The sequence below is a fragment of the Ostrinia furnacalis genome, unplaced genomic scaffold, assembly GCF_004193835.3.
Source record: "Ostrinia furnacalis isolate ACB-3 unplaced genomic scaffold, ASM419383v2 OfSCF5129, whole genome shotgun sequence".
Lineage (NCBI taxonomy): Eukaryota > Metazoa > Arthropoda > Insecta > Lepidoptera > Crambidae > Ostrinia > Ostrinia furnacalis.
In genome coordinates this window covers 397,994-418,878 of record NW_021135368.1, presented here as the reverse complement: position 1 = coordinate 418,878, position 20,885 = coordinate 397,994, and the positions used below count along the sequence as shown (strand labels likewise).

The 20,885-nt window shown below is 35.1% G+C and overlaps 1 protein-coding gene across 1 annotated transcript in view; it reads left to right on the top strand.

Annotated features, from left to right (window-relative positions):
* Nucleotides 1–20,885, top strand: part of chas (chascon) — a 107,455-nt gene that overhangs the window by 4,750 nt on the left and 81,820 nt on the right. Inside the window, exon 2 of the mRNA XM_028315458.1 lies at nt 16,072–16,177. Within this exon, the coding sequence (XP_028171259.1) occupies nt 16,094–16,177 (84 nt within the window). The 5' untranslated portion in view covers nt 16,072–16,093. The remainder of the gene's footprint in view (nt 1–16,071; nt 16,178–20,885) is intronic.

Sequence of the window (20,885 nt, the reverse complement as noted above, 5' to 3'; positions counted from 1 at the left end):
TAAATTCAAACAAATATTTTTCTGAAAACACTTCTACAAATTATAAACGGTGTGTGTATAATTATAATTACACGTTTAGTATTATTTTACATAAATAGTGAATCTTATTGTATCTTCTAAATAAATAAAAGATCATTGTATTTAAAACATAGTCAGTTCAAGCATTTAGGTACCTAAGTAAGTAAAAACAGTGCGTAATAAAACTGCATCTCAAAGAACAAAGTTAAACCTGAAAGACATAAATTAAGTTCATCAACGCTACTTATAACTTAATAAAACGCAAGCTACAGTATCTTAATAGGTTGTAAATTAGCCACAAAATGGCCTGTATGTTAATTATTTACAATCTGGAATAGGTTTGTTGGCGTTCGCATTCCGCGCCAGGCCGAGGCGACGTGATTACAGTGAGCCAATAACACTTTAGCCCTTAGGTATTTAAGTGTATTGTAGGACGATTATCCTGTGGACCTATTCTTGTGTACATTAACTTTATAGGTTATAGTAATTTAGGTAGGACACTATTAAATTCTATGAGTTTTATTTATTATCATAAGATGATTGTAGTACTAATCGTAGATCGTAGAGCAAACTTACCTTAATCTACTGCAACACTTAGGCCTCCCATTAACGAATGCCACTGAGCCCGATCTCAGATTACCCTCAATACGTACTGCATGGAGTTGATGGAGTAGTATGGCATCTTTCCTTGTTGCTGAAGGACCACCCCACTGATAATATCGACACCAGCAGGTCGTAGTGGATTGAGATAATCTTATAAATAAAATGTGATCATGCCCAAAACAGTTCATAATCACAAGTTGGTGACAAACCGAATAAGAATGTGGTCGGCAGTTTCAAGATCTTTACTTGACTTGTTTACACATTTTGGCATATCAAATAATTGCTGCTGCCTTTGCGGTAAGCAGAGTAAACATTAAAAATGACGGTAGGTAATTGATACCTTCGTTGGTGACAACAACCATTATGGTTAGTATAGTAGCTTAGCTTTCACGTTTCAACCAAAGCACGTTCAATACTGGACGTTTGGATTTTCACAATGACCGATCCTGCGCTGCCCGCATCCAGGGGCTTCCAGCGACCTTCACTAGATTGACTAGACTAGATTCGTTGTTAGCTTTATACTACTCGTATTTGGAGCATTTGTTTACGTGTCACAGTAAAATAGACTTGGCAACATGACTGGTCAATTTAAAAAATCTGGTTAATAATTGTAGGTAGGACCTTCGTCAATCAGACGACCGCGCTGTAGCCTTGTCTTTGTTTTTGCTGCTGCGCTACTCATGCGCACCCAGCTGTCAAAAGCGCCATGATCACGGATAAACTGAAGCAAATGGCTGTGGGTATATCTGGGACTGATCTATCTACCCTACTTAAAATACAACGTTGACGACGGTACCACTAAACATTAACTCACTGTTACTCGAACGAGTTCTTGTTACTCAGTACGCGGAGCAAAATTAAATAATTGATGGTACCAAAATTATAGTACATAGGTACTACTGGATTCGGGAAATTCGATAATTTTAAACCGCTTTCAAGAATTTGTTACTTAATTTCAATGGACTCCCTGATCATTCTTGGTTTATAATGGCGCACTGTCGATGTAATCTGAGGGTTATGGACTCAACCCACTCATTTGGACTCGATTCGATCGATGTTCCATAATAGCATATTTTTGCGTAATATTCTTGACTGCTTTTGTGTGTTATTTCATACATAATAATATGGCCAAATTGTTTATGATGATGTCTTTTGTGTTTAACAAATATGTAGTTTTGTAGGTGTTTACGTTATCAGGGTAATGTAAAGCTACTACATCATGTAGTTAATCGACTCTTAACTTAAGATATTTTATACATTTCTGCAAAAGATATTTCGTATCGCATCATATTATGTCACAATCACGGTGTCACGACACCTCTATAGCTATCGTATTATGTGTAACTTTCTAAAGGGTCTAGACAATATTTTTTTGGAGTACTTATACTCTACAAAAAATTCTTATAGATTGAGTCGAAGAGATCGAGTTAAACGAACACTCTAGAATCATATAGTTCTCACTGTACCTCGTACATCATAACTACACGTAGGTAGTACCATTCTGTCATTTGTAAGGCCCATACGTGTTACCTTGAATCGAAAAGTCCCATGCTTTGGATGCAGACTTTTGAATAAGAAATGAAGGATACGTGTATTAACTTGGCATTGAGGTGTCAGAGTTCTATATTCGCATCACGCACCATTCGCGTCCGACACTCGTCGCGCGTCACGCACCAGTGTCGAGGCTGCGCCTGCGACTATGACCCCTAAGAATACCCACGCTTTTCGCGAATTCCACGCACAAACATAAACACATCTTAAACATTACCCATTAAGGATTAGATCTCCACGACACGGAGGCCGATGTTGACAAGGCAATGACGGAATGTCACAGGAATTACAAACAGGTGACCTAAGTCGTAATGAGGTTAGTCAATTAAAGTCATTAAATCTTAGAAGTATAAATATTTAAAGGCGGATTTACTTGAAGCTTGAATAAAGCTACCGTTCGTTTTACTGAATCGACATGGCTGACCAAGGAAGACAAGTTAAATTATATCCGATTTACAAAACAAAAAGCTCAGGCAATGAATTCCCATTACATTGGTCTGAGTCACTGATAACAGAAAAAATAGCATTTAAGTTTCGGGAGACTTAAATAAATTGATCACATTTGTATGTGAGACAACAAAGGACGATGTGACCATACACGATTCTCTTTGTTTGGTCTTATCGTTTTTATTGATATAATTAACGGAGTTCCTTGAACTTTTTACTTTATAATGAAAAATTAATTATAAAAGCATTTGTGACATAATCAGTTTCAATTGGTTGTAATCTTGCCTTTTACGTTCGTCGATTAAGGTACAGTTACAAATGTAACACGAAAGTTGATAAAAAGCTTCTGCCACTAGCTTAATTCATGTAACTATTTTGTCCTTCGAGATTGTTCTTCTACTTATTTCTATACAAAAATTATCAAAGTTGGATCATATTTCAGGCCTGAAAATGTAACATTCAGAACAAACAATTACATATACTTAAGTATTCTTATATTCATTCATTCGTGTTTAATATTGGTATACCTACATAGTTTTTTTCATGAGCATTTTGGTCATAATAATCAAGGAATTAGTTGCTGTTAGGACTTAAGTTATTTTTATTGTGAATTCCCGTTTATGTGTTCGTACTACATAATACCAAGGTTTACCGAAAAGTACCGAAGTACTAGTTCTTATTCTATAGTACTACTGACCTACATACTCACCATTGACCATTAAGTAGGTCAGAAAACCGATACAAACAAATGGTATCTGTCTTTTTCAAAGTCTTTCCCACGGCGGTCTTAAATGTTTAAAGGCTACTTTAAATAGAACCGCGAAGTAACGCTTTGTGTTAATAAGTTTAAGCATAAGGGAGGTCAAATTAGGCTGGTTTTGTGTGTATTAATAGATACGACATGACGACTCTACTTGTCAAAATGTTTGCATAATAGCATGACGAAACTTTTAAGGAATGTTTAGCGATTTAAAATGGCTCGAGTATTTGTAAATAAACCATGAGGAACTCAACAAAAAATCTCATGAAATTAGAATAAACTATTTTAAATGTTTGCATTGTGTAGTAGTAGGTATGTTTAAGGAAATTCCTTTGAATATTATAACCGCAAACGATCGACGTACTCGTGATAATTTCTTCCTGAAACAGTATCATTTCACGGATTTTGGTAAAACTTTACTGGTTGTTATAATAATACATAGGCTAACGAAGTCAGGCATCCGGCCATACCTGTATGCAATTAATAAATGCTCAGCCATCCAAGAATAGACTTTGTTGTAGCATTTCATAATTTAGGTAAGTAGGTATTGTTGTGTGAAAATTACGAGAACATGAATATAAACGAGTCATTTTATTTTCGTGCGGCTGAATTTCTAATCCAAATACTGTGTATAGACAACACAAGAAGTAAGGTAGGTACTTCATCTTTGGAGATCGTAGAAAGATTTCGTCAAGCGACAGGTATTCGATCTAATCCGTGAAGAATTTAGATTAAGCTCATTGTCAAACAGAATATTTTCTGATAATTTACCGGCAGCGGCGATGACGATTGTGGTGCGGCACTGACAAGATAATGACAGGCAGATGAACGGGTCACGAGGTTCGAGTTATGTAACCAAGGGACCAAATGTCAGACGTAGACCCTTCACCCAACCAGCCCAGCGCAGTGGGATTATAGTTTGAGAATGGTTGCTTTAAGAGGTAATGACTCATCTTTATAAAATTATGATCTTAATAACTTGGACGGGGAAATTGACAGAGAATGTTATGAAAGTTAGTCGTTTGTACATACTTTGTGTTAGGAAATAAACTATGAAAAACGATATGCAACGTATTATACTCGTACGTACCTATATACTCGTACGTATGTTTATATCTTTATTATTGATGAATGATGGCGACTGGTTTCTTGATATCCTCTCTACTGGCAGATGTTCACACGCGCATATCTGAATCAAACAAATGAAGGCAAAATTATTATGTGTTATTTTGTATTAATAATAAGTACCTACTCATATTGAATGGCTAACCCTAGGTAATTGACAAGTCAGACACTTATTTAATTTTCTATGCCACTAGTTAAAAAACCAATTCGATTATACTCGTACATTGTGGTAAAATTATGCACATTATAAAACCTCAAAGAAGGTACTTCTGTCCCTAAGTAAAACAAAACAGCTCACCGAGAACACGAATTACATAAGCATAATGGTTGTTCATTGAGGACCACACGCAAAACGCATCAGGTGGATGCATACAATAGAGTCGTGAGGCTGCACTCATACAACTGAGTGATTGGACAAAACCACAGAAGGATGTAGCGATTTATTACTGAGAACAAAACTAGTTCAACTGGTCCGGTACATATTTATAGGAGCCACATTACCGCTGTAAATTTTATTCATAATTGTCCCACTTTGCAATCAGTTACTGGATGCAAAAAAGATGACACCCACTCTGCATATCACTCGTTGTTATTGTGGTTTCATTGTTCGAGTTTAACGTGTCATTAGACTGTGAATAACTAATACTTACTGCAGCAATGTTTGGCACCGGTTACTGTACTTTTTCATTGTTAAACTTTTTGGAGTGAAATATATTTAGATATACAAGTTACAAATGAGTATTGTTTGATTTATTTAAAGCGCTTGACGCCATTATGCTAATCTTTAACATTAGTTATCTAACTTTTTAGGGAAATTTACATCTTCATTAACAATGATTTAAATACAACAGCAAAATATGGACAAAATAAGAGCCTCATCAATCAACTTGACCCGAATATTTACGTTGACCATCTCTTTGGGCTCATTATCTAAATATTTGTCCAGGGGCCATGGTATTGTCCCGTCAAACAACAGGTTCTTTCTTGCCAATTAACATAGTTAAACCTACTAAATTTAGTCATGGAATCAGGTTTTTCGTGTTCCCCACTAGAGGGTTCTCTAATTTGGGCAGAGCGCCCAATCCTGTATCTCGTTTCGATTTTTTTCTCATACCAGTGTCCATAAATATTGATTCCGCAAACCCTATTGTGCGATCGAATGCTCATGAATAATTTATCGATTGAGAATCTGATATCGACGAGTTTGGCGAGATTTCGAAAACTGATCGGGCACTTACGAATGTTGAGTCGGCATACGTAATTAGAGGTGTAGATGAATGCCGATTTATCTTTTAAGCGCCACAATTGCGCCACCAATATGCTTCAGGTCGGTCAACGCCCAATATTGCATATTTATTATGATCACTTCGNTCATTTCAATATCTATTCAGCTTCAATTGGATATAAATCAATCAGTCATCTTAAGATATCAATTTGTCTATATGATTATTATTTTAGCGTGATTGATTCAAGAGTTCAAACCACTGCGCAATACATGAAAGGTGTTGTAAAGTTGTATACCAAACCAACTGACCAATGTACTTACCATATGGAAAGTGTTATGAAGCAGTCATCAATGAATCTAACGATTGCATCGACGACCTTTGAACTGCGTAGGTAAATGAAGTTCTCAATTGGAATCAACAATCTCTTTAACATATCAACTCCCGACCATCAATTTGCATTCGGATAAACTCGTAATAACATAATTCGTTTAAGCTGTTTAAAATCGGTACAAAATTAAACAGAACGTTCAGCCTTCACGGTTAATTAGTTAGTCGAATCGTGCAATTAACGTTGCGTTTACGGGAGGATACCATTCGGTTTGCGCAATCGCACGTTCGGTAGTCACTCCTACGCACGGTGGGAAGTGAGAACCAGCAGGGGCTACTCTGAAATGCTGTTTACGTGGTTTCAGATCTATCTGTCATTTTCGCTCGTGCTGGCATCTCGCTGTGCGTGAGAGAGATATAAGAATTTAAAACTTTGGGTAACGTTTTTCGGAGTATCCCGCCAGTCGTGGGACAGTCTGGTCCATAATTGATGCAACACCTGAACACTCATTGTGAAATCCGATGTTCATACTCGTAAACTTGTGAAGTGAGTGCAATCACTTGGAAATTGTAAAGTTGAAGAATTTATAGGTTATCCTTCGGAGTTGTGAGTACTTATTTTTAAGGTTTCTTCATAACAGTTGCAAATTGTTGAGTTACTGGAAACTTGTTTGTTAATTCTAGGTTACATAAATTGTAGTCATATTTATTATGAGGCAGGTAAACAACTTAGCGGAAAGCCGGCAATCCTCATTTCGAAATTACTTTTAAGTATGCGCGTAAGAAGTTGTTTTACAATTAATAAAACCACATCATATGTAATATTCGCGTTTAAAATTACCAATAAAATACCAGTCTCAGGTTAAGATAGCGATGGAGTTATATTATAATCATGAAATTAATAAAAAGTAGGTAATTACCTAAACAAATTGGTTTTCCAGTTCCCAAACTCTCCTATGAGCTGTAATTATCTGCTTGAGTTGGTTTTTGTCTCTGGCATAGTCTAAGCATTTGGTAGAGTCGACTTTATAGCTCTAAAGATGGTAGCTGTACCTAGGTATATCAGATTGATAATTCTAAATTGCACCTAAATGATTACCTTAATTAGGTACAATGATTTTGAAACATCCACAAACAGTCTTGTAAATCAATAAGCATATGCAGTACCGACACTATTTAAAAGTAAATGCAATTGGTACAGTTGGTCCCGGTCGGTAATGGGGTCACGTGCTTCCGTCTGTTGACAAGCATTAAGTTACCATAACTTCATATGAACAGGTAACGGCACGTTAAGCTAGACACCATGTCTGTAGTGGTAATAAGAGCGACATTGCAGAAACAATCTAAAGTCTGACTTTGGTTAACTGTACATGCATTGGCACATTTCCAAAGGATCTATGATGAGTATTAGGTTGTAATATCGCGTGGAGTCTACAAATTTAGTTCAGTAGATAATATTTTTAAACCTTATACTCGTATTAAGCTACATACGAGTAGTTTGTCAATAAATATCTCAATGATTTGCAGATTGTTTTGTTTAAACTATGTATTTAACAATTCGTAAATAATAATGCAATCAAGATGATGAAAAGATCTACACAATGATTAAGCACAACTTTCGAAATAATTAAATAGCAAACACAAAAACTATTACATGCATGTTTGATTTTAATTATTGTTCAGTAATCAGCACTTTATTAATCTTACATCTATGTCAGAAAAGGACAGGTTAATAAAGATTTATTAATTGATTATAAGACAATCGAAGCCACTCTTCCAAATTGATGCCGCCAGAAATACCTGTGTCCATGTATGTCAAACATATCGCAATCCACAAAGAAAGCTTTCAAGTTTCCTTAGATGCGCACGCGTCGCTTGGTGACTCAGACTCGCGCACTCTTGGCCAAGTCGTGTATGGAGGACAGCGCCCATTCTGGATATAATTTCGATGTTAATGTAAAATAAATATGCTTTTTGGCTGACTTTAATGATGCCGTATCGTATCGATTCGTACCAATAATAATCATGTCAGATTATGGACAGTCATCATAGTCAGTAGTTTTATGTTGGTCAAACGCTGGTTTTGGGGCTAATGGGAAATATTTGAATTTGGCGTATTTTTACTATACAGAGGAGAAAGACACACGCTACGTACCTACATAAAATGTTTCTAAAACTGTTAGTCCTTACAAAAATGTAATTAATAAGCTACACTTTTCACGCTATTATATTAACCATAAACATTACAACCAAGGACTAGAATATAATCACGTCTCATGTTCATGTAGAATTGATAACCCAACCCACGCTTGCATATTACATACGTCCATATAAGGTGTTAAATAATGCCTCAAACTCCGGAAACTACGTCGATATAACTCAAAGATGCACGTGATTGCAGCCCGTTTATGGTTATATTTAGTTAATTAGATATTCCAAGGGATTATAGTAAGTCTGCGCGTGAGTGTAATGCAAGTAGGAAATTATACGTCAAGGAATGTCTATTGCAAACGTGCCTAGCAGAGCAGGAGCTATTCTGAAACTCTGCTTACTTAGTTTTCGGTGTATCTGTCACTGTCGCTCATGCTGGAATCTCGCTTTCCGTGAGAGGAATGGCAACATTCGAACTTCGCATTACGTTTTTGGGAGTAACCCTAGAGTTCCTAGCTTATTGTCGAAAGCTTCTTTAAAGTCGTAGCACGCGAGAATATGTTTATTTTAGTACTGTACAATGAGCAACAGAAATAGATTTCAACCTTATTGGCTTTGATAATAATGGTTTTAAAATAACATAGCTAAATTAATGTTCATTCACAATTTTGTTAGGTGTAATAGTTACTCGGAGTCTTGTTTGTATCAGAACCTTAATAGGAGCTAGCGTTGCAAAAACGGCATTTTGTGTAATTACGTTACCTTGAGCTTTATAATCGTATTTATCTAGTAAATAATTCCAGATTATAGCGATATATACCTTTACGTAATAACTAAGTAGAAATAAACATTTATTTATAAAAATATGTGCATAAAAGTTAAGTTATCACTAATATCTAAGTTACTAATTCATTTGTGGTTTTACGAAAGTTTTTGTCATTTTATTTACCACACAAACGTATCTACTGTTTAAAATTGTACATGTTTTAAATACATACTACTCCGTTTAGGTGTTAAAGGGTTTTCAATACGACTTTTATGTTAAACTAGCTGACCCGGCGAACTTCGTACCGCCTTAGCGTAGAGATTTTCTTTATATTTTTTTCCGTAAAAACCTTGTACAGAGTATTAGAAAACTACAAAAAAAAATCAGCCAAATCGGTCAAGCCGTTTTCATGTTATGTCGTGACAACGGAAAACGGGTTTCATTTTTATATATATAGATTTGTCCAGCAGTGGACGTCATTTGGCTGAAAAGAAGAAGAAGAAGATTAACTACTTTTCAGGAGCTTTAAACTCAGGTTTTGAGAAATCTATAAACCAAGTCCCTTTTCCCTGATAAGAGTTCACATCTAAGTCTTCCAACGTTCTACAAAAGTTAAAAATCACGTTATATTTGTACACCAAAAATACCGTTTGTGACCTTCAGGTCAGTGTCCAGTTTGTGATAATAGATTTTCGAATTCCATGTATATGTAAATTGAACAAGACATATGAATGCTAAAATTGGGCACGACGTGTTACTTCCTAAACCTGTGATGCACAAATTAAATGAATTGCTTCGTAAAAACGACACCAATTAAATTTTTGGTTGGATTGGACACGTAGGAATATTATGAGCTTTTTGTGTAGAGCTTTTTTTATTAATTGTTATAGCAGTAAATTGATTTTAATTGTCGAAGTTTGCACAATGCACAATTGCACATACATTTTCAATTATTTGAAAATTGTCCGGATATACATATTTAGTATTCGATGCGTAGGAATCGTTCCATGCATTAAGTTCCTACAAAATTTTAATTTATTTAAAAACAATATTTTTTGCATTTGTTTATTAAAGTTGATTTCCCTAAATAGGTTACTACGATTTAAACAACACATCTTGTGAAACCAATGCCATTTAAGTGACGATATTATCTACATATGTGTGTACTGTGCCTTCTGGTGTGCCCCAGGGTTCACTGCTTGGCCCTCTACTGTTTAATATTTTCATAAATGATATATCTTGCTGTTTTTTACATTCAAGTTACTTATTATATGCAGACGATATGAAAATATATAAACAAATACAAAACACAAATGACTGCCAGAAACTGCAAGATGATCTCCAAAGATTTGAGGAATATTGTAAGATTCCCCACATCTCCTTTCTTTAATAAATCTACGTGCTCCTAGCAGGACTTTAAGACGACCCATTACTCTTTCTGTTCCTCATAGTAATAGCAATTACAGGAAGAACTCATTTTTTATTCGAGCTGCTAATGTCTTTAACCTTATGGCTGGCGATTCCGATATTGATTTATTCAATTCCAGCATAAATAGTGTTAAACGAAATCTCTTCAAAGACTGGTTTGATGTGCATTCTTGAAAGGTGCTTTTTTTTGTATTAAGCTTTAATTTAATGGGACAATATTATTTGATCCTCTAAAAACTAATTGATCTTTTTTGTATGTGCACTTTTAAAAATAAATGATGTATTTTATTATATTTTATCTTTATATTAATTATTGGGTCTATATTAGTTGATCTACGGATAAATTATGAATGATCTTCATTTAAGGTAACATAATATTTATGTTTAACATACTCTTTTAATATTTGGTAAACAAAAATAATTATCCTGCTTTCGCCTCCGAGATTTATTTTACNAGTAAGTCGGCGCGTGAGTGTAATGCAAGTAGGAAATTATACGTCAAGGAATGTCTATATGGCAAAGGTGCTTAGCAGAGCAGGAGCTATTCTAAAACTCTGCTTACTTAGTTTTTGGTATATCTGTCACTGTCGCTCATGCTGGAATCTCGCTTTGCGTGAGAGGAATGGCAACATTCAAACTTCGTTTTTACGATTACGTTTTTGGGAGTAACCCTGCTGTTCATTGCTTATTGTCGAAAGCTTCTTTAAAGTCGTAGCACGGAGTGCACGCGAGAATATGTTTATTTTAGTACTGTACAATGAGCAACAGAAATAGATTTCAACCTTATTGGCTTTGAAATAACTTATAATGGTTTTAAAATAACATACCTAGCTAAATTAATGTTCATTCACAGTTTTGTTAGGTGTAATAGTTACTCGGAGTCTTGTTTGTATCAGGACCTTAATAGGCGCTAGCGTTGCAAAAACAGCATTTTATGTAATTACATTACCTTGAGCTTTATAATCGTATTTATCTAGTAAATAATTCTAGATTATAGCGGTACATACCTTTACGTAATAACCGAGTAGAAATAAATATTAATTTATAAAAAATATGTAGTTATGACTAGTTTCAAGTTACCAATTCATTTGTGGTTTTATGAGAGCTCTTGTAATTTTATTTGTCACACAAACGCACTGCCTACATGTTTTAAATACATACTACCGTATATGTTAAATGGTTTTCAAAACGAATTTTATGTTAAATTAACTGCTTTTCAGAAGCTTTAAACTCAGGTATTGAGAAATCTACATATAAACCAAGTCCCTTTTCTCTCATAAGAGTTCGCATCTTTCAATATTCCATCGTTCTACAAAAGTTAAAAATCACGTTATATCTATTTGTACACCAAACGTACCGTTTGTGACCTTCAGGTCAGTGTCCAGTTTGTGATAATAGATTTTCGAATTCCGTGTATATGTAAATTGAACAAGACATATGAATGCTAAAATTGGGCACGACGTGTCACTTCCTAAACCTGTGATGCACAAATTAAATGAATTGCTTCGTAAAACCGACACCAATTAAGTTTTGGTTGGATTGGACACATAGGAATATGAGCTTTTTGTGTAGAGCTTTTTTTTATTAATTCTTATAACAGTAAATTGATTATAATTGTTGAAATATGCACATACCGTTCAAGCAATCCCAATCCCAACTAATATTATAAATGCGAAAGTAACTCTGTCTGTCTGTCTGTCTGTCTGTCTGTCTGTCTGTTACGCTTTCCCGCTTAAACCTCGCAACCGATTTTGATGAAATTTGGCATAGAGATAGTTTGAGTCCCGGGAAAGAACATAGGATAGTTTTTATCCCGGTTTTTGAAACAGGGACGCGCGCGATAAAGTTTTTCTGTGACAGACAAAATTCCACGCGGGCGAAGCCGCGGGCGGAAAGCTAGTTATTTNTTTTTACCTCTTTATTTTTTTTCAAATCGCAAGGTTGATTTTCTCTTAGTATACCGATCTCGACCGTGATCAGTGACCATAAAGTCATCTGTCAACGGGTCGATTAGACACGATAAAAGCACTAAACGATATTTGTTTACTTTTAGTACGACATCGTGTCGTAAGGACCTGATAAGGTTTTTTTTCCAAATATTTACTGTGTTTGACGAAACAATTGCAAAACAATAATGTATCTTTCGTACTACTGAAAAGACCGAATATTTCCATCCCGCACCAACGCATCCAGTACCTAAGGTCAATTCGACCCGATAACGCGTCGTGTGAGTGTGAACGTGTTAAGTAGGTATGCTTTTTTAATAAAAAAATAAATCTTTGAACATCAAGTGCCTTTAAATAGTTTCCATCCTTTGACTACAACTTAATAAAAATAAGTACCATAACATAATTATTTTGAAGATTATTTGATAAAGACAAAAAATAATTTATACAAATCGAATTATTTAAAAAAGTATCACAATATTGAATAATTGGTGCTCATTTCTTTTATTTTTGAGGACCAACAAGTAACGATCAGATATAATTTTTACATCTCAATAATTTTTTGCGTAGTTCAAAAGAGATTAAAATATCGATCGATTTAATTTATTTTATGTCTCAAAGAAAGAGGATCAATCATTAAAATAGATGACCATTTAGATTTTTTTATTTGCCGTTTTTGCTAATTTAAAAAGATCATTTAAATACATGCCTAATTTAATTAGTAGTAGGTAACTTTGGCTTGGTAACTTCTTTTCTATTTTTGTTTATTGATAAACAAGCATTACTCAGGCTCTAAATGTGAAAACATGTTAATGGTTATAAGTTTATTAGTATTTTATAGTTAGTATTGTTTTCCTTGTAAAATAAAAATAAAATAAAAATACATATGTATATGATATATGGCATTGGATTTCCTAAAGCGACCAGCTGACAGTCTCGTAGTAAGATTGTCGTGTTATTTTATTGTTCTTCGTTATTTGTGTGGAGTGTACTTAAATGGAGTCGAGAATAACAGCGCACGGTGTCAACCCAGGTTAGTCACGGTACCGTCCAGTATGGTAATGTTTGAACAACCGACACATAGACGCCACGCTTGCCAAGGTCGCCGTACTATGTCGTGCTAAGTGCCAACACGCCAATGTTTGGCCAACTTATAGACAAAGATGAAGATTACGATGGAGATTGCAATTAGACCACATTAAGGCTGGGTTGCACTATCTACTTTAACAAACTTCAAGTCTGTCAAACTCTATACAAACGAATTTAAAGGTTCTATTACTGTCAAAACTCAAAACTCGTATGTATGAAAAACACAACGAAAATTACTTTTCTTTGATCTGGGACAAAAACATAATTCTTTCAAGTTATTGTTATGAATTAGAGCACATCTATAGATTTACATAGCCTCTATGTTTATGTGGGATTTTTTTTAATAAAAGATATAAAATAATACATTATTTACACATAGGTATTTGTCTGCCAAACTGCTGTGCAGTATTTCATCTAAAGTAACTGAGTTGTTATTGTTTTTATAAAAATAATTTAAATTGGAAATGATAGTACCTATAGAGGTAGGTGGGCCTTTATCGATTATATTCTCGATCATACAATCCTTTTCTGTCTCATAAAACTGTACGGGCCTCATAATGCCACAGTAATACCACGTTATTACGTAATAACTGCTACTGATTATTGTAAACATGGTCGCTACAACTTCAAGCTGTCTAATCGTCACTGTATGGCGATAAACTATCGATAAACGTTGGTATCGATAAAATAAATGTAATTGGCAAGTAAAATGGAGTTGAATGCTGGAATTGCTTGGGTAATCCAGATCTAAATATTTTTTCTGTTTATCCATTCGTTTGTAAACTGAGGTAAAATGATGGTAATCTTATAAATACGGGTGGAGTGCTAACCGTATCTTATCGAGACGTTCAAACTCTACTATGATAATCTCATTAATCTTAATTACGTTAATTCACTTTGCAAATGAAGTGTAACTCTGAGATTTTGCCTCTGCCTTTGTTATCAGTGTTTATGCTACGCATTAATCTATCGATATTATTTCGATACTTGTCCATTGAGCGTCTCTACACAGTGGGTGGCCCACATTCCGAATGGGATTACCTGCTTATTCGACATAAATTACGAATAATAGCGCTCGTCATTATTCTATCATTTAACTATGGCGGCTTAGCTTTAAAAAGAACATAGACATTTATTTCTTATTTCAGTCGATCCTTTTAAGAGTTAGAATACTAAAAATAGTTATACGAGTCTTTAACATTAACGGTGGGTTATATTTCGATGTTTTTATTAAAAAGAAATGTTTATTTACTATTATCATAAAATCTGTGCTGCACGGTTACGCTTACGATCACATTATAACTCATAAAATATACCACACACGTGAAAAACATACCTGAATGTCGTTAGATTACTGTTAGTAAGTAGGACGTGTCGATAAAATTGTTTTTATTGCTGGATGACGCGATGTAGCGTAGTGCGGGCCACTGGACCGTAGTGTACTCTATGAAAAATATAAATAGAAAATGCATATTTTTATCATGCACAGGAAAATACATATTTTCTGCTATCTTACTCTATTCTAACCGCTGAATAGATTCGTCTTCTCTCAATCAAAAAATGACTTGGCATTCCAACATTTTCATAAAGCAACTCACGCCATTTTACCACGGCACGGTAAAACGTGAAACTGTCTGAATTTGCTGGGTTCGTAAACTAACATGATTCGTTCGTATCACTTCATTCATGCCAAGAGATAATTTTTCCTTGTCTTCTTGTATACCTAGTTTTCTTTGAAAATTATGATGGTCTAATTAAAATAATATTGCGGCCTAATAGGTAACTTTTTGTTGTTTTTTTTTTGTTGTTTTGGCCTAAATATTTCTATTAATAGTATGATAATGTCATGCCTATGTATGTACCTTTCAAGTGCCTTACAGTCAATTGTATTTTGGTATAGAGCTCTATTAAGTGTTGCTCAGAACCAACAGTCCAAATATTATGATAATATAATTAGAGTACCAACCTTCGTGGCTTTTCACACCTTACCTTTCTCTAAGCTGCGAACTTTCTACAAGACAATCGGATGTTTGCACTTGTAGGCAATCTCTCACATATCACATCTAAATCTTTATGACACACCTGTCCTTCTTTCGAGATGAATTCAGATTTTTATGACGAGAAACAACTTATAAGTGAAGGAACTGGCTTGAAACAGGTTTCGTATTAAACAGATAAATCCGATGATTGAAATTATGAAATATTAATGTGTTGATAGGGCTTAGATTAGTTTGAATTGCTTGAGGTTAATAGTGAAAGAATAAATAAGATGCAGAAGAATCAAAGAAAACGTTACTTTCTCGTAAACAATCTTTGAAGGTGTTAATATATTTGAAGTCTCAGTGAGATTTAGGTAAGGATTTGACCTGAAAGATCTAGGTTTTTCCCCAATGCTTACTAACTTTCATCTAATTTTTTCAATTTATGAGAGTAACTACCTAGTGAAAAAGTCAAAAGCCCTTGTTAAAGAGATTTTGTTAGGTGTTCATTAAGCCATAAGCCATGTTAGACATTTAAAGCTGCATAAAATAACTATTCAGATTCATTCTCCTCTCTTCGGTTTTAGTTACAGATCTCAGTAGTAACCAGTATGATTTTGTATGTAAATATTAATTTTCTTTTATTTATTTACAGTGTCGTGTAGTGATGTGTTGACATGCCGGCAGCCGCTCTATCCCGTGAGACGCCCCCCGCGTCGCCCCCGCTACAGCCCGCTACATACCAAGAAGCACTTGCTTCTGTAAGTACCTATTTGATTTATCTGTACACAGTTTGAGTCTTTATCTTTGACAAAATTGTAGAGGTGTGGTATACTCTTATAAAAGTGGAAAAATGTCTAATGAGATAATATCATCGCTACCACAGATCGCTACAATCGTTTAAGTAGTATAAAAAAATTCAGTGTAAGTACTAAGACAAAATAATTGCTCAAATTCCGTGAAGTTACTCAAACAAAATTAAAGTGCATTTTCCGTTATTTTGCAATTATTTGGCTTGAATTCTTTATGGTTAGTTAATTTAAACACTATTTTGTTCAATGCATGTTTCAACAGTTGATTTCAACACGATCGGGCGTGAAATATTCATGTTTCAGTTATATGAAGAAACAACAATGCGTGAAAACGTTTCTAATTTCAAAACGGTTAGTTTAGGCGCATCTCTAACGATCAACATCGATTTGTTATGCTAATTCATTATCGCCTTGACACGGGATTTGCGCGTACGTTGCCGAAACTATTCGTACCTTCAGCACAGCATCACGCAGACTCGCCGCTGCTATTGCCCCACTGCGTGAATGGAAAATGGCCATAATAAGCCAAATGGACGTATAGTACAATCCACCTGCATACAATAGCTTGGTAGTGTAACGCGATTCCCAGCATCCGACGGACCGGCCTTCTAGCGAATGCATTTGATACGATATTCGTATAAAAAAAGCAATTTAAAAAGTGAACAAATCCGACGCAGTACACGTTTTGTGTAAATGACAAAAGTGTGAAATTTTGTGTTAGTTTCGAGTGATTACACGTTCGTGATACAGTGATAAAAATTGTGTTGTTAATTTTTACAGTGTCTTCTGCAGATAAAATGAAATAAACGAAACGAAAACGATTTTCGAAACCGATTAATACGCGATTTTTAACAATAGTAGAAAAACGGTAAATCATTATCTAGTAAAACGGTTCTCTTTGTGTGAAGACCTTGATTATATTATTGAGAACGATCTAATTAAAGTCGATTGAATATCCGATGTTTCAGCGCGATTTTTCTCACGATAGGTGAATTAGAGTGGTTAGAAACGTAGGGAAACTCAAAAAAGAGCAACAAAACTTAACTGGTGAAACAAAACTGAACTAAGTGCTACCATTACGTTTGACCTGTCATTAACTCAAAACTACTAAAGACTTTAAAACCCATTTAAACTAATTGTCTCTACATTACAATTAACATTTTGGATGGGCTCTATTCAAATCCACTAGGAATAGACAATACTTACCAAATGTATTTTTTTTGTGAAAACAGAATCTGAATGTAATGTGAAAGGAAAGTGAATAAGTAATATAAAACACGTAATAAAATTCTGAATTCCCTGCAGAACCGAAGTGTCATGGTGTCATTATTGTGCATGTTCTATGTTTTTCCATTGAATTTTCTCATTAACAGTGCCTTGGTTTTTGTACACACATAGTAATTGTCGTCGGATCGTTACGTAAGGTTCACTGTTCGGTACAACGACGATTTAAGAATAGCCGGTTCACCTTGCGTCGTGGGAGCGTTATGTGAATTCCGAACTACCGCATTTCTACGCTGCGGCCGTCCTTTATGGTAAAGGGCTTAGAAATCTCACTAGGAGACTTCTGGTTAGTTTATACCGTCTATACTTTCTTCAAAATCTCTATTCTTCCTGTGGATGGCGTAAAAATGATTATGCAAAAATCATGCTTTTCTAGCGTGGGGAAATACCTGAAAGGGTTTCCCTCCTGCAGTCAAGGCTAAAATGAAGTGATGATTATGAATGTTATTATGAACTAGACGTTCAAACATGAATTTGTGATTTTTCCTGTTATAGCAGTTTCTTCTATTCCAAAGGGAATAAACTGTTTCAGATTATATAGAGTCGGGAGATATGTAGATATAAATTGATTTTAAAATTCTTCACCAAAAGGGACAGAACTCAAATGGTAGTAAGCCGTAGCTGCGTAGTAATGAGGAAAGTCATAATACTTATACTGCTTGCTGCTGGCAAAGGGCTCCTAGTAACACATGGCTGAACCGATCAGCGAAAGCTTGGATTCGGATTGAGATAGATCCGAGTAGCACTCTTGTTGTCCCTTGGAATATAGAGCAATGGATAACGACATCTCGTCGCTATCGTTAAATTAAGATTTACTTTACGAGTTACCCCGCGACATTCTGTTATTAGTTTCACTCTATCTTTAAAAAGATTTACCTTTACACGAACAAAATAATCGATATGTTTATTTATAATTCTGGCTACTTAAATTTTAAATTGGTCTCGACATAATTGCTTTTCATTAAATCTTGTTGGTTTTTGTCTTGAGTTTTTGTGTCTGTGTTCAATCGATATTCGATATCTTCGAAGTTGGTGGCATTTTTATTGACACAGATGTCATATCTCCGTCAAAGTGGTCATTCCCCTTCGCGGCGGTTTTACAAACGTATTTGTAAAAATATTTTAAGATTCATGAAAGGACTTCATTTGGTGTGTTGTGCAGATCAAATCAAAGCGATTGAGATGATTTTAAATATTCTGTTTCTATTTGCGTATTTTGAAGGTCAATCAGTTTTGATTATTCTTTCAAGAAGAGCCTATAAGCCTCAATCATTTTGGCACTTCGGAATCTGTTTGTTTAGTTGCCAGTACATCAGGCTAAAAAATTACCTATTCCAACAACATAGAATGCTACAGTTATGATGATATCTTAGATTGATATGGCGACGTCTCTACATTTACGAGTGAACAACGAAATCAAGATTCTTATATCATCAAGTTCGCTAACTACTAGACTAGTTATTTATCTTTTATTTTTAACAGAACCCAAGAATCTTAATAATGATTTATTTTGATTTTTCGTCTATCATTATACACCCTGTATGTTTGGGGCCTTGTAAGTGGGATCGCCTTGCCTGACTCACCGGCCGTGTCACCCGACCCGACTGGACGCGGTCGCTCAGCAACTGTAGATATGTTACCAAGTTACCATACTATGACTTCAATTTAATAACAGCATTCAGTACGTGTAACGATGTTGATTGACTGCGTAGGTCATTGTAGAACTTTTGAATAGGAACCTATGATTATACAGGATGTCCCAAAAATGATTAAATAGTGTCAAGCCGTAGCATCACTAGGGCTTCCCGAATCACCTCCATGTTTCGAGTTATGATTGTTTTAAATTTGTATGCTTAGGAACTTTTTTGGTCACCGTATAAGTAGTCATATTTTGGAGATCTAAACAAAATTATTCTGAAAACATTATTAACTGATGTTATTTTATTTATTTATTCAAAAAGCCAAATGTTTACAAGTCCGTTATTCACAGTTTTTCATAATTAACAAACAATAAGCTTCGTCAAAATAGTGTCTTTTTCATACAAACTGGACAGGATCATATCGACTCCACCAGGAAATGTTGAAACAAAAAAAGGAGGTGGGCAAACGTAACCATTGCACGCATACGCATACGTTACGTGGATCAAACAAAGCATGCTTGATCGGACACGTATCGGGTCTATTTATAATATGCGCACAATAACACATTATAAAGCATTGTTGCCGTTGCGGGCTGGACGCCATGCGTTTGCGCACGATCCTTGCCAGCTTGATAACGCTGAAAAGGGAAGGTCGTTTTATTGTGTCCAATACGGCTTGGCAGATCTTAATGTACTCGTAATTGAGTTTTCGTATAAGATGGACAATGATTCATACTTGAGGACTTGAAGTAATATACAAGCCCGCGAGCTCTGTATAACCGCTTCCAAATTGTATAAGACTGCACCCGGTCTGCTCTACTTATTTTTATACATTGCTTGATAAGTTATTGGTAATAATGATGCAAGAGTTTCCACTGTTTTTAAATTGGCTGGAACATTAATCAAGGTTCAGCTTTTTAAAATTAGTGCTAAGAAATTTTTCAATCTCACTTAATTAATCAGAATTGGTCCAAACAAGATTTTATTTAGTTTGATAAATAACTAACCTACATTTTTAGTAATCATCACTCACTAATGCGGAGCAAACTAGTTATTATTTTAAATAATAGCTGATACGTATTTACCTACTTATTTATCGCAAATGAAATTACATAAATCATGAATGTGTAATTCATTAACTGCATGTTAGATTGTATTATCGATTCATCATCTTAATTCGTAATCATCAACTATAATTTTTAGCATCAAACTCAAATAATTTGGTTACCATCTTTAATTACGGCGTAAAAACCAGTGATATATTCGTATAACGCCCGTATTCACAAACGATGCTTGCCTAGGTGAAGCGGCAAATCAAACGCACAGCATTGGATAGAGCTCTGTGATTGATTCCTGTGTCACCCTGTGCGTCCACGTGCACTGTGAGACCTCATAGTAATGTTAGTGAATACGGGCGTAAGATGCTACAGTGTAGGGGTATGCTGTCCTATCGTCTGTACATAAACAACTAAAAGTGTGTGGCTTGTACAGCCAGGGTCTTAGCAAGTGGACACGACACGACCCGGCCCATCGTGGTAAACACCGGCGACCTTGCCCGGGTCAAACGGTCGGTCACCGCTCCACATAGCACCACTTTCTTTACGAGTCGAGTCGGACTCAAGTCCGACGACTATCCTTTCTACTGTTTATTCGGTATATTTTTCTTTATGTCTGTATGATCATTGTATTTGAACTGATTCCTGGAATTTGATCATATTTTGAGTGCCTTTCAG